The 12388-nt window shown below is 35.1% G+C and overlaps 1 protein-coding gene across 1 annotated transcript in view; it reads right to left on the bottom strand.

Moving 5' to 3' along the window:
- LOC130580465 (neurobeachin-like) overlaps positions 1 to 12388 on the bottom strand; it is a 251330-nt gene that overhangs the window by 231705 nt on the left and 7237 nt on the right. The window contains exon 2 of the mRNA XM_057377984.1: positions 6957 to 7021. Coding sequence (XP_057233967.1) covers positions 6957 to 7021 — 65 coding nt within the window. The remainder of the gene's footprint in view (positions 1 to 6956; positions 7022 to 12388) is intronic.

Here is a 12388-nt window from a genome sequence, read left to right as displayed (position 1 = left end):
CACCAAAAAACCCCAACCCCAGCTTGGAAATGTGCCACATTTTCATCAAACAGTTTACTACTGTTACTACTCTTAATGGCATTCATAACAAATGAAATCTATTGTTGCACTTGGTATGGGCAACAGGATTCATAAACTAGTCTAACTTGAAGAGTTTGAAGTTCCATGAGACACAGTGGTGCTATTAATACTTTGAAAGTAAACTCCTACAAACTTTGGAAAGTAATGTCTAACATAATAATGTCTAAATGTCTCTCATTTCTCGCAAGAGAGCGATGATGAAGAATTCCCTAGATAAAAGTTTGAAATTATAGCATGCAGACATTGTCTATTGAACTACAACATGAACACATTGACAAGATAAATTTCATGGAGGGTCTCAGAAATGTCACAGAAGCTGTAACAGATTCAGTGAAACTCAGAGCCAACAACAAAGAATCTATTCCACTCCCCATAATGATTTTCTATTTTGCAGAAGAATTTTCTAAATTAAGAGGAGGCTGCCTCTTTGAAACAGTGGCCATCCAGTAAACAGATGGCAAACAAGACAAGCAGTTACAACTGAGATGGCCTTTATCTGAGAATCAGCCTCTGCTTTGACATAGGACCTGATCAGGCAATGMTAGAAGGTGAGACGACACCTCAAAACCTCTAACAGATCTAAGAACTCTGGGTGTACTGACCCCACAAGTACACAGATGGTCACCATAACAATGTAGGCTTTGTCTAATATGAACTACTTGTCTGGAGGCAGGACAAGGGCAGCTATAGTAAGGAATACGAGGTTATAAAGAAGCACATCTAAACAGGGAATTCAAGCATTAGCTGGAGTAGTAATACAGACGTTCAGTGTTCAGTTTTACGTAAGTATCTATGACATGAATCCTCTGCTAAAGGAAGATGACATCTAGGATAAATTCCTGAAAACAGCTGCACAAGTTAATAAAGAGATAATTCTTCCAATCAAAAGTTACATTTGGTGAGGATGACAATAAAGTACCAGAACTGGGTTATCTCTGTCAAATACAGAATAATCAAACACCTTTGTTCTTATTTATTGTTCCTGAGTGCTACTGCGTCCTCAGTGCTATTTTCTGACTGTATTTGAATGTATTGAATTTTGCACTTCAGACTGGAATCCTTTGCAAGTTGTTCTGGTAGCCCTGAGCTCCATAGTGAAGATAAAATATCTTGCATTATTGGATGACTCAGGTGAGATCCCCATTCTGTCCTGTTATCAAGATCGTTATCAAAACAGAAAAAAGGAACAGCATCCTTTTTGGACCCTACTACTAAATAAGCTTTTTGAGTTCTATTTAGAGATCCAACTGCAGAGGCACATCATAAATCAAATATGGCAAGTGGCATTATAGATATACCTTTTAACACATGCCTGAACATTAAATACTGCAGACAGTGAATGATGGCTGTGAACTAGTTTACCACAAACCAAACATATCAGAACACCAAACTGCAACAGAGGATGTCCAAAAGAAAATTTGATGAAATTACCCAACAGTAGCAGTTGAGGTAACATAGAAAGACTATAAGTATTTATGAGCCTCCTTTCAGGATTGAATCAGCAATTCTTACAAATTTAACCTAACACGAATTCCAGACTATTTGAATATTCTGTTATTTTTTTCAAAATATTTCAACRAAACAAGTTTTAAAAGAAAATGGCTTCTTGTGAATTTCAAGTATGCTCAGAGGTCCAGGTAGGTGGACACGCTAAAATATWTATTTTCATAGCTAAAGACAGAAAGCAGACTTAGGTACATAGATGAAATTACAGGAGCAAAGCTTACAATTTTAAATCTGAGATTAAATATAGTCTCATGTTGCCTTAAATTTATATTAGAATTAGACTACTCCTATTTAACATAAAAGAACTATGCGAAAAAAAAGGAAAATATTTTAAATGAAAGGAACAAGACCATCTTTTTAAAGAGGTGAGTGTTGTGAAAGCATAAAAAGGGAAGGAAATGGTTGATGAATATAGTAATCCAGCTCTTAAAGACTAATAGAGAATGACCTAGAGAATCCATCTCTTTGATAGAGTAGATACCTGAAATACTCCACTTGACAAAAACATTGAGCTAAGGTACAACCAATTAACCACAACCCTCAGACACCATTTACGTAGTAAGTTTTTACGCATTTAGCTGTCCATCCATTCAGAATGTAGAGTTCTAACTCTGATATGTGAGTATTGTGGACCTTTCCAGTGCCAAGGTAAATTATGTTCATTTCTATTCCCGTGCCCACAAATCTGATTGTTTTATCATAGAAGGCAAACAGATTGGCCATGGATGGTTTAGCTTTGGTAAATCAATGTTCTCAGTTACCTTTTCTTTCAAGGAGCCAGAATGTGTCTCAGAGGGACTTGCTACATGGTTTCTCAAGACAGAAGAAAAAATGATGAGCTTTTCACTGGATTTTGAGGGCTTTAAAGATGGGTGCAACGTATGCTTTTCTCCAGCCACCTGTGATTTRCCCCAATTTCCTTAACTTCTTGGATTGGTGATCAGCCTCACAAAGACTTTCACTACCACCAGATGTACCCCATCAGGTATTATGGGCTAGGATGGGACAAGCTGTCTCAAGGAACTCTTAACTCAGATCTTATCAACTGTTGGTAGATGTCCTCCTTGAACCCTTTCACGAAAGACAGCCTTGATAAACCTAAGTAAAAACTGAGGCAAATAAGGAACAGAGCATCTCAGTCACATCTATGACTAAATCCACTTATTCCCCTCAGTCAGCCCACTAACGAAGTCCTTGATATCTCTTCCAACTTTAATTTCCAGCTGACCACTGGCCTTCCTGACAATACATGCTTGAGCAATGTTTCTAAATTCCTTCATTCTAGCCACTTTCCAGTTGCACCTCCTGTGTACCCTRTTTTTGCATCAGAGCTCAACTATCATTTCCTTTGCTGGCTGAACTACTCTCTTGATACATTTACTCTTTTTCCTGTTCCTACACTTGGATGATGCTCTTTAAAAGCCTAACACCTTTCAGTGTTGCTGTTGGCCAGACAGTGACACAAAATAATAAGACACACATATACACACACAACTACAACTACTATAACCTCTTTATTCCAGGGCAGAGACCCTTTTATCCATTTAGCAACAAGTGTATACATTTGTGGCAAATATCTATTGGTTAATAAAGCAGCTGTTTAGCTATGATTGGTGGGTTTGCAGAAGCTGCAGTGTTGTTAATGTTTTGAGTCTTCTGCCACCTGTGTTATTGGTTTAGCATTCCATTCTCCTTTTCCCTGATGCAGCCAAGGTCGTGTGTTTCTCCTCCATGCAGGCTGTTAACACTCCCTTCTGTTTCCCCGGTCTCAGTCATACACTATTATTAGCTGGGTCTCGGAACCTGCACGGGCCAAATGCCGGCTTTAGGCCTCCACATTTCAGAGCTACCTTGACATGTACATTTGTCTCCCATGGAATCCAACTGACCAGTTTCCTGAATAGATTAAAATTTGCGTTCATGGAATCTGTATTCTGCTACTCTCAATCCCCACTTCCCTCAGGGCCTTGAACACCACTGTTTCATGGCAACTACAGCCAAAGGTGCCATTATCACATTCAAAAACAATTCTTGCTTGCTGGTAAATAGCAGATCCAGCTGTGTGTCATTTTTGCTGTCTCATCCTGTATCAAGAAGTCATCCCCAGCACTCTCCAGTAATTGTTCGTGCCTATGTGTGTCCCACATTGTTGCGCTCCTGGAGTTTGTCAGGAAGGAACTAGGGTTTGTGACCCACATACKTTTTCAAGATGTTTAAAGAATGCTTCTTCCTTTCTCTCACCCTGAATGAGTGGTCTGTAACAAACTCTCACCATGATGTCGCCTTTAMTGGGCTATCTTCTCGTCCTGTCCTGCAAGACACCAACCAGACTGTCTCCCATCCCACTGAAGAACTTCAAAAATCTGAGCTGCTTCTTCACAGGAAAGGCAATGCTCCCTCATTGCTTTCTTTGGCTGTCTTTTCCAAGGAAATTTTCTATTGCAGCATTTCTGTCATTCATTGCAGGCTGTCCCACCAAATCTTATTCATTCATTCATTCATTCATTCCAACGATATTGTAGTTTTCTGATTGCATGTGGAGTAATTTCTACTGCTAGTTGCCCAAGATGTATGCATTTGTACACATATTTCCTTGAGGTGGGTGCTCTTATCTCTTATTTTCGTCAGCGAGCAGCCTTTCCTTTCAACCTCATCCATCACTACTCCACTTAAATGTGGGCTGTAGTTTCCTTCACATATCATTCCTAAAGGAGTCTTTTCATGTCACCTTTCACAGCCAACATTGAAGATGCATCCAGCTCTAAAATTATGAAGCCTACTTATGTGTATACCCCAAATGTAAATCCGAAATCCTATTAAGCTGCTGTCAGCGAAGTTCTTGACATGTGTAATATCCTCAGCATCACACATTCATAGCAGCAGACTGATTAAATAGAAGCATAAAGTTCAAGATGATAATCAGGATGTTACTAAATCTTTCAGGTGTATTACATACCTTGAAAGTATTCATTTTAATCTGTAGTGAGATCCCTCGTTACACTAAAAGCTGTTACAACAGTCCTATTATTAGAAGAGTGTATCAGCATTTGTATATTGAATTTAAAAAATGTGTCATTCAGATCTTCCTAAAAAATTATCTACACCAAAAAAAAAACCCTGAAACACAGTAAATCAACTATTTTAAAATAAAAAAGCAGTTTGTTTGAAAATGCAGGAATATAGAGGTAATTGTTTAAACTACAAACTAAACTGAAATATTTTATTTTAGAACATTCCCAATATATTCAAACATCCAAAAGGAGTTTGAATTATTTCAAGAGAAATAACAAGAGTTAGGTACACAGAAAATCATGTTATAGCATCCATATATTAACATATACATGWCTAATTGAAGATACTAAAACCATGGTCCTCTGCATTACATCTAAATGTTTTCATCCACATTCAAAAGAAATTCTTTTCTCAAAACCGTTGATTTATTATCCAGGTCTCTCAAAATCTTAACCAGAAGGTCCTTCAAAATATTCTTAGTCTTAATTTTGCTTTTAATAATTAGAAATTCTATCATTATTGCACAGCGATTATATGCAATTTTACATCCCATTAACCCCGCTTTGTTTTAATTATAAAGAGCCTTTGTTAGATTCCTTTAAATGATCCAGTTTATAATTTCAGGTTATCCTAGGGAGCACTTTAATTCAGCTGCACATTCATCAACTGTTTATGTCCTCTTAATTGTTGACAACTGCACAATTGCATTCTCTAGCTATGATTGATGAACTACATTCACAAGTTTAGCTATTAAGCAGAATAAATATTTATAACAATTTTGAGTTAAAGGATTGTTATCTTTGTCCCCAAAAGGGTAAATTAACAACAAATGGGCTGATTGCAAAGAAGAGCATTCCAATAATGCACACACCTTTTCCAAAACACCTTTTTGAGAAAAGTATATGGAGGAACATGTGTCCAAGGGCAGTTTGATTAGATGTTCTTTCAAATGGATTTAAGCAGCAGTTCTTAAATACTATTTATTTTTGAAAAGTCATTGTTAGAGAGGATTACAAGGTCCACTGGCATTCTTAATAATTGATCACTAAAAATACGCAAGTATAGGATTTGTTCAGAATGGTCATTTTATCAATAGTGAGCATGCAATTATATCTGACCTCAGTATCCTGGCTAAGAAAATTTTTAAAAGTCCAAATGGTATTGTATATTACTATCCAAGAACATAAGCTTATTATAATTACTCAGTCTGTTGTCAGGTAATATTTGTTGTACAATGTGCAGTACATGACCCACTCAGGTGAACCCTATTATGGCGTAAAAACTCATATTTGCACTTCATAGCAAAAAGAATTTCTAATGGGGGGACTTATGTTTCCTACTGCTACATGGCAGTATAACTTCAGTGTGCATAGGGAATCTAAGAGAATTTACGTCATCCAAATATTGGAAGCTACCTGCTTCTGGTTTTTGGACAGTCAAATTTCAATATTTCTATACACTGATGTTTTCTAAATTTTTCAAATAAATGCATGATTTAACCACTGAAATATTAGCCAGACAAAAATATCCTACAATAAAGAAAGACTTGATACTTTGAAAGAAAGATAAAGAGATATCATTGGCGAAGAACAGAAACCACATAAAATGACATCTCTTCAACAGATGTATTGCTATTTATATTTTTTTTTTTAGCTGCACGTAACAAAATGTGTAGATTTACATGCATTTAATGTATCGGCCAATATATATCAGACATAATGCACAAGTGGTTTGGTTTATCTTGGGTATTCCACTACCAGAAGGGCCAAAGAGTCTCCCTTTGCTTCTCAGCTTGCTGGCTGGAAGCATCGATAAACATGCACAGAGTAGAACACATAGAAGTAAAATTACTTGAGGATTGATAATAAATTTCATTTAAAAATTCAAAATCAAGGAAGCTCATATAAACATAATGTCTTTTGTGGTTTACAGGGCTAAAACAGGACTTGAACTTCTAGATAAAATGATCATGAAATGATTATATAGAGAAGTAAGTCTGTAAAATGAATGCTGTGCTCCTAAAACAGATGGAGCAGCAGATGGTTTTACAGATCGGGCTCCCTGGACTGTCTGGGTAAAACAACCTTGCTGCTCTGGAGAATGGTGGTACAATTCTCAAATAATCCTAAACTTATATACAGTCCAAGGAAACTCTATTTCCTTCTGTCAGCAAACACAATTTTCAAAATTTACACACTTACAAATTAAATATTTACTATATAAAGTATCTATACGATAAATCTCTTAATTAACATGTCCTTTTAACAATCTTTTTGGAACAGATGGTAAAGAAGTATTATCACCCAATGGAATAAATGCAAAATRACTACTTGCTCAAAAGCTTTAAAATTCATTACCTTCCTTCATTGATGAGCTCAATAAATGCAAGTCCTGCATTCTTCTGAATAGAATTTTGCCATTCCTAAAAAGATAAAATATAACATGATCAAAACCCAACCATTTTAAAACACATTTTTGAAGCTGACTCGATCACTTCCTAAGGAAATTGAAGTGAGGCTGAACTTCTTAATTTCTTCCCCCCACCAAAGAATGACCTGATAATTTAAAAACTGTAATTCATTCTGATTTTCAAATAAATTTTAGGTGGTCATGTCTTCTGTTTCACCTTTAAGCAAGCTTTAGTTTCTTTGTCTAGTGGAAATGAAAACATATCTTGTTTCTCCAGTTCATGCAGTTGCCCAATGAACATTAGTGCAACAAAGCACCTTCTTCATGTTGCTTCATTACTACATCTTGTACATTTTATTATAGAGGAGAGGCAATAACCTTTGTCACATCCATCCCTCCTGGAGTTCAATTTTTACTTCTTTTCAATTACAAGTGAAAACAAAACCAGCCAGTGATAACAAGCCATATTTTTAAAAATTCTTTTACTGTTACCATGGATTTCCAAGACAAAATTTCAAACTAATTTAAATCATCTGATTGATATTAAATGATAACAGGCTTTTATTTCTTACACCACTAAGTTAAAGAGAAGTTTCTCAATGCATCACAAACAGCTTTTGTCATACAACCCACTGCCTCTATCACGACAAAAGATTTCTCATACTTGAGATGAAAAGGTATTGATCTCTCTCTAAAAAGTAGAGATTACTTTCTTTCGCAATAATTCCTTAAAACGTTTATTGCTAAAATAAACGTTTCCTCTTCATCATAACAAAAACCAAATCAAATACATTAGCTGGATTACAGTTCACGGAGAGATTTCCCAGTATGAGACTTCATGTTATCAGTGGGTGGAGGGTTACATTTACAAAACTATTCCATTTAGATTTAATTTTTCCAGACTAAAAAATCAGGCAGAAATTCCCAATGCTTATTTCCTAATATGGGAAAAAAGATGGTTTTGCATAGATAAGGACATTTTCTCAAAGAATAGCTGTGAAATCTAGTCACTAACCAGTAAAGGGCTTCTTACCGATTACATGAATATCCACAGATTTGACCAAGTCATCTATCTTAAAAAACCACCACCAACAAACAATTTTGTACCCATGATTGGTTTTATGAAAGGCAAGCTACTAAAATACCCAATTAATGAACATACCCATTGCTGAGTAGGTAACTCCTGGTTAGGGAAGACACACTACCAGTACTGAAGCCTCTAGCTTGTGAGCTAGAGAAGCACTGTAGCAAGTCCCTAGTGCTGTTGATTTTTGTTATTTTTCCAATCGGGTAATCAAAGCTAATTATATTACTTTTTGAAGCAGTTAGATCATCTTGGTAGAGTAGAAAAACACCCTGAGAAACTAAGAATGAAAGGAATCAATCACCTAAACACAGGCACCTTGAGACATATTGAGAAACAAAAGTCTGGGTTGGAGATAGTGTTTGAAGTGCAGCATTTTATATTTTTTTATCAGAGCCTTTTACTGTACACTATAATAACCACTATCAGCATTTTCTTTTGAGATATTTTTCTGCACCACAGCTAGGACTTTGCAGTCAGGAAAGCAGAACTGGTATGACTACAAATCATAAATTTCTTCAGGAAAGAAGTTGAAAAGAGAGAGGAGAAAGGAAAAAGGGTTTCCTTAGACATTTAAGAGATTAACATATTAATTACATTTTTAAAGAGAAACAAAGGGTCCACCTGTGTCTGCAACAGACCAAAAGAAAAGTTTCTTGTAAGTATTGTGTCAGATGTTCCTGCCCAGTGCAAATGTCTCAGATTCTGCAGGACATGCAAAATGGCTAACTGGATTTTATTTGAGATAGTTTAATGTGTTTAACAAGCCATTAAGATATCTATATGGAAGGGAACAAATCACTTCATATATCTGCAAAGGTAGAAAATCTCATCAATTTATCTGAAGTAATTATTCATAATTAAAATATTTGAAACTGATCGAACCATCTACACAAAACTAATGAAAAACATAATGATGCAGAACTAGAAAGAAAACAGGATTCATGTTTCATGAATTGTTTCACTACAAAGTAGCTACTACAAGATTTACTAAAGACTCTCAACCCTCAATTAATTCACAAATAAGGGAGTAATTATTTTTACTACAATTTCCTCTTATTTTTAGGCATAATTTAACATAACTGATTCATGATCCTGTGAGATGATCTGTTAATSTGAAGAAGTGCCCAGTTTTCTTTTTTTCATTTTCTTTTTAAAAGACACAAACAATAGATTGAAACRCTCAGCAATGCCAGCATTATATTTGCCATGGCCATTCATATCATTGTATGCACTTTAAGAACTGGATTAAGATATAGAGCAATTTTGCCTATATTATCTTGGATTCCAAAGAAATAATTCTCAACCTCAAGATGCAAGAAACAGCACCAAATGAAATGGGTGCACTGACAGGAGTTGGAAGATCTACGCTATAGTAGAGTAGAATCACAGCACAGCCATTTGGTTATCAGCAGCTAAGTGCTTGGATGACTAAACTACATCTCATGTGGTTTAGATGTAGCTCATATCATGAACCTTCTGAGACTAAAAGCAAGACCTTGAAGAGTTTTCTGTGCCACATAAATGATGCTCCCAATTACATGCTGAAGGAGCCTTTGACAAAATCATGTATGAGACAACTACTATACAAGTAAAATACTACAAGTGTATTACTATACTATCTTTCTTTCCTTAGGGCTCCTGCTTGGTACAGCATGTTAAGCACTTCTTTTAGTTTGTATTATGCTTATTTMCAAATAACCTTTTGTTAAATTTTTTAAAATTTTTATTCATGATGACTAGAAAATGTCTTAAAAAATCTTGTGATGATATTTAAAATTAAATAATATAGTTATTGAAAAAAGAAACGGTGGTTCTCAGAGTTCTCTCACCCTTTCCACTTTCTGCAAGGAAGTCTAAATTTGTGCCATAAATTTCAAATTTCTCAAAGAGATGCAGCTACTGAATGGAGAGATACCTGGTGTAGTAATCATCCTACAATTCTCCTTGAACTACAGGTGCCACCATGGTTAATCAATTGTATATTCATTAGACTTCTCTGTTCTCCATATCCTAAATTAATCTGAGATTTTTTTTTGTGACATTGATATGACATTGATAACTCAGTAGACACCTCAATTCCTCAATCACTGTATTTCAATTAAAACTTATTGAGACAGATGAAATTATATTATACCAACTTTCTTCTTTCTAGACCCTTGAATATGTTTGGTGGAAAATCTTGTATGGAGCTGAACAGGTGCTAGCTTTTATCTGGAGAAAGAAATGGAAACTATAAAAATGTGCTTGCAATTCACAACATGCATGTAATTTAGCTTGAGTCTGAGCTCCATGTTGTGTAGTTACCTCCTAAAATCACCAATAACTTCATAACCAAAAATCACCAATAACTGGTTTTACTGGATTTAGGAGGATATATTCAAAAGAAATGTTACAAGATTTAGGAAATGTTTTAGGGTGGAGGGGTAATTATGGCATTAAAAGCAGGTAAAAACAGGAAAACTGATTTCAAGACACAGTCTCATGAATTTTTCAGATGTTTATACTGTTTTTGAGATGATAGAACTGTCCCTACCTGTTCTAGAAGAATTTACTTATAGATATTGGAATCTTAAAACCTTGCATTATTGTTTGGAATGAGAATCAGGTCTAAGAAATCCAATAATGCTGCCTGTATACTTCTCTTATACTCACATACATATTGCTAATAGATGATAATTAAAATGTACTTTTGGTCTACTAGTTCAATAAATTTGGGATCACTTTTAGGCTTTTGTAATTGGTCATYCATTTCAAAAGTGGCTATTTCCCGCAATAAGCTACTTGCAGAATGACTGATGACATACTCCTGAAGRAAAATCTGCAAGTATTCAAATACTCCTGTCCTTTGGCCAAATCACAGAAAGGAAAAGAATATGAAAGTTTCATAACACTTAATTCACATAATGTTTATGTGAATATGAATTTATAATACATAGTTAATAAAAAGTTTAAAAATCCAGTTTCACAAGACTACAGAGTCATTTTTCCTCTCTTTTCTCAACTTGAAATAATACGTTAATTTTTCACTTTCTTGGAAACACGCAGACCCATTGCCCTTCTGATCACCTGTGGTAATTGCCCAATTTATCTTGAAAATGAAGTCAAACTTTCCCAGAGGAACATTTCACTGGTGTTTTGGGAGAGAATAAAAAAAATTTAACAATTTCAAAAACATTTATATTATTCAAACAACACTAGGGAAATGGTCAAATTTATTTAGATTATACAAAATTAACCTTCATCACCTTGTAGAAATTCTTCATGTCTTCTGTTACAGACAGAAGATATGTGCTACAAGATACACAAATCTCCACAACATCTAGAGCTTATTTTCTGATTGGATTTTTTTTTTTTTTTATTTAAGAGATGCTAAAATTATTACCAACATGTATACTGTGTATGGCTATTAATCCTAAAAGCCAGACTCAGCCACTCTTTGATGTTAGAAGTAGATAACTAATTTGGAGTCTTCAAAAAACAAACAAACAAACAAATCTTTGGATGGTCAGAAAACTACTCCCCATATTGCCTTCATTATAGTGACCCCCCCCCTGAAAACTATGGTATATTTATTAGTAATGAAGGTCTCCAGTAATTAGCTTTTGTGCCCTTTCTCAGCCCTTAAAGAAATACTGACACTGATTCTCTAAGTATTTCCTTCTGATCTAAGATCCTTCTTAATTGCAGGCAGCTTGATTGAGAAGWCAGAGAAGACACCTTGCTGCATTAAGATCTGGCGAAGGTGATCCTTACAATTTTCTGATTCTGCCTGGTGTTCCATGAATCCAGAAGTTGTTCACATCAGCATCTCAAGATGTGCTTTTTTGACATTTTTGGACAAAAATACACTGACAAGGACAGGCAAGAGAAAAGACCAAAAGTACCATGATAACTCTGGTATGAGATAAAAAAATACAACATCTTGCTTATTACTAAAAGCAAAACAAATAATTAGTTTCATGAATACAGGGGACTTTGTAAGGATACCTCACAGGATGATGAAGAAAGTAAAACTGCTCAACAAGTAGGAARGAATAAACTAATGGTTTCCATTTGAAATACAGATTATTAGAAGCAGATGATTAAGAGATGAAGACTGAGACTGGACTGGAAGACATTCCACACATGGACAAGGAATTAATGCAAGAAAATTCTCTGACATCCCTTTAGCATACATATTAAAAAAACAAAAGAAAAGGTAATGTAAAATTATCACCTTTTGGAAAATAATTTTTAGATCATTTACTAGGATTCCATAAAGCAGATGAGAAATGCTGAAGGGGGAAAAAAAAA

The sequence above is a fragment of the Malurus melanocephalus genome, unplaced genomic scaffold, assembly GCF_030028575.1.
Source record: "Malurus melanocephalus ecotype Western Australia unplaced genomic scaffold, MMel_1.1 scaffold_336, whole genome shotgun sequence".
NCBI lineage: Eukaryota > Metazoa > Chordata > Aves > Passeriformes > Maluridae > Malurus > Malurus melanocephalus.
Note: the sequence above shows the minus strand (reverse complement) of the source record. Positions and strands in the feature narration are given on the sequence as shown.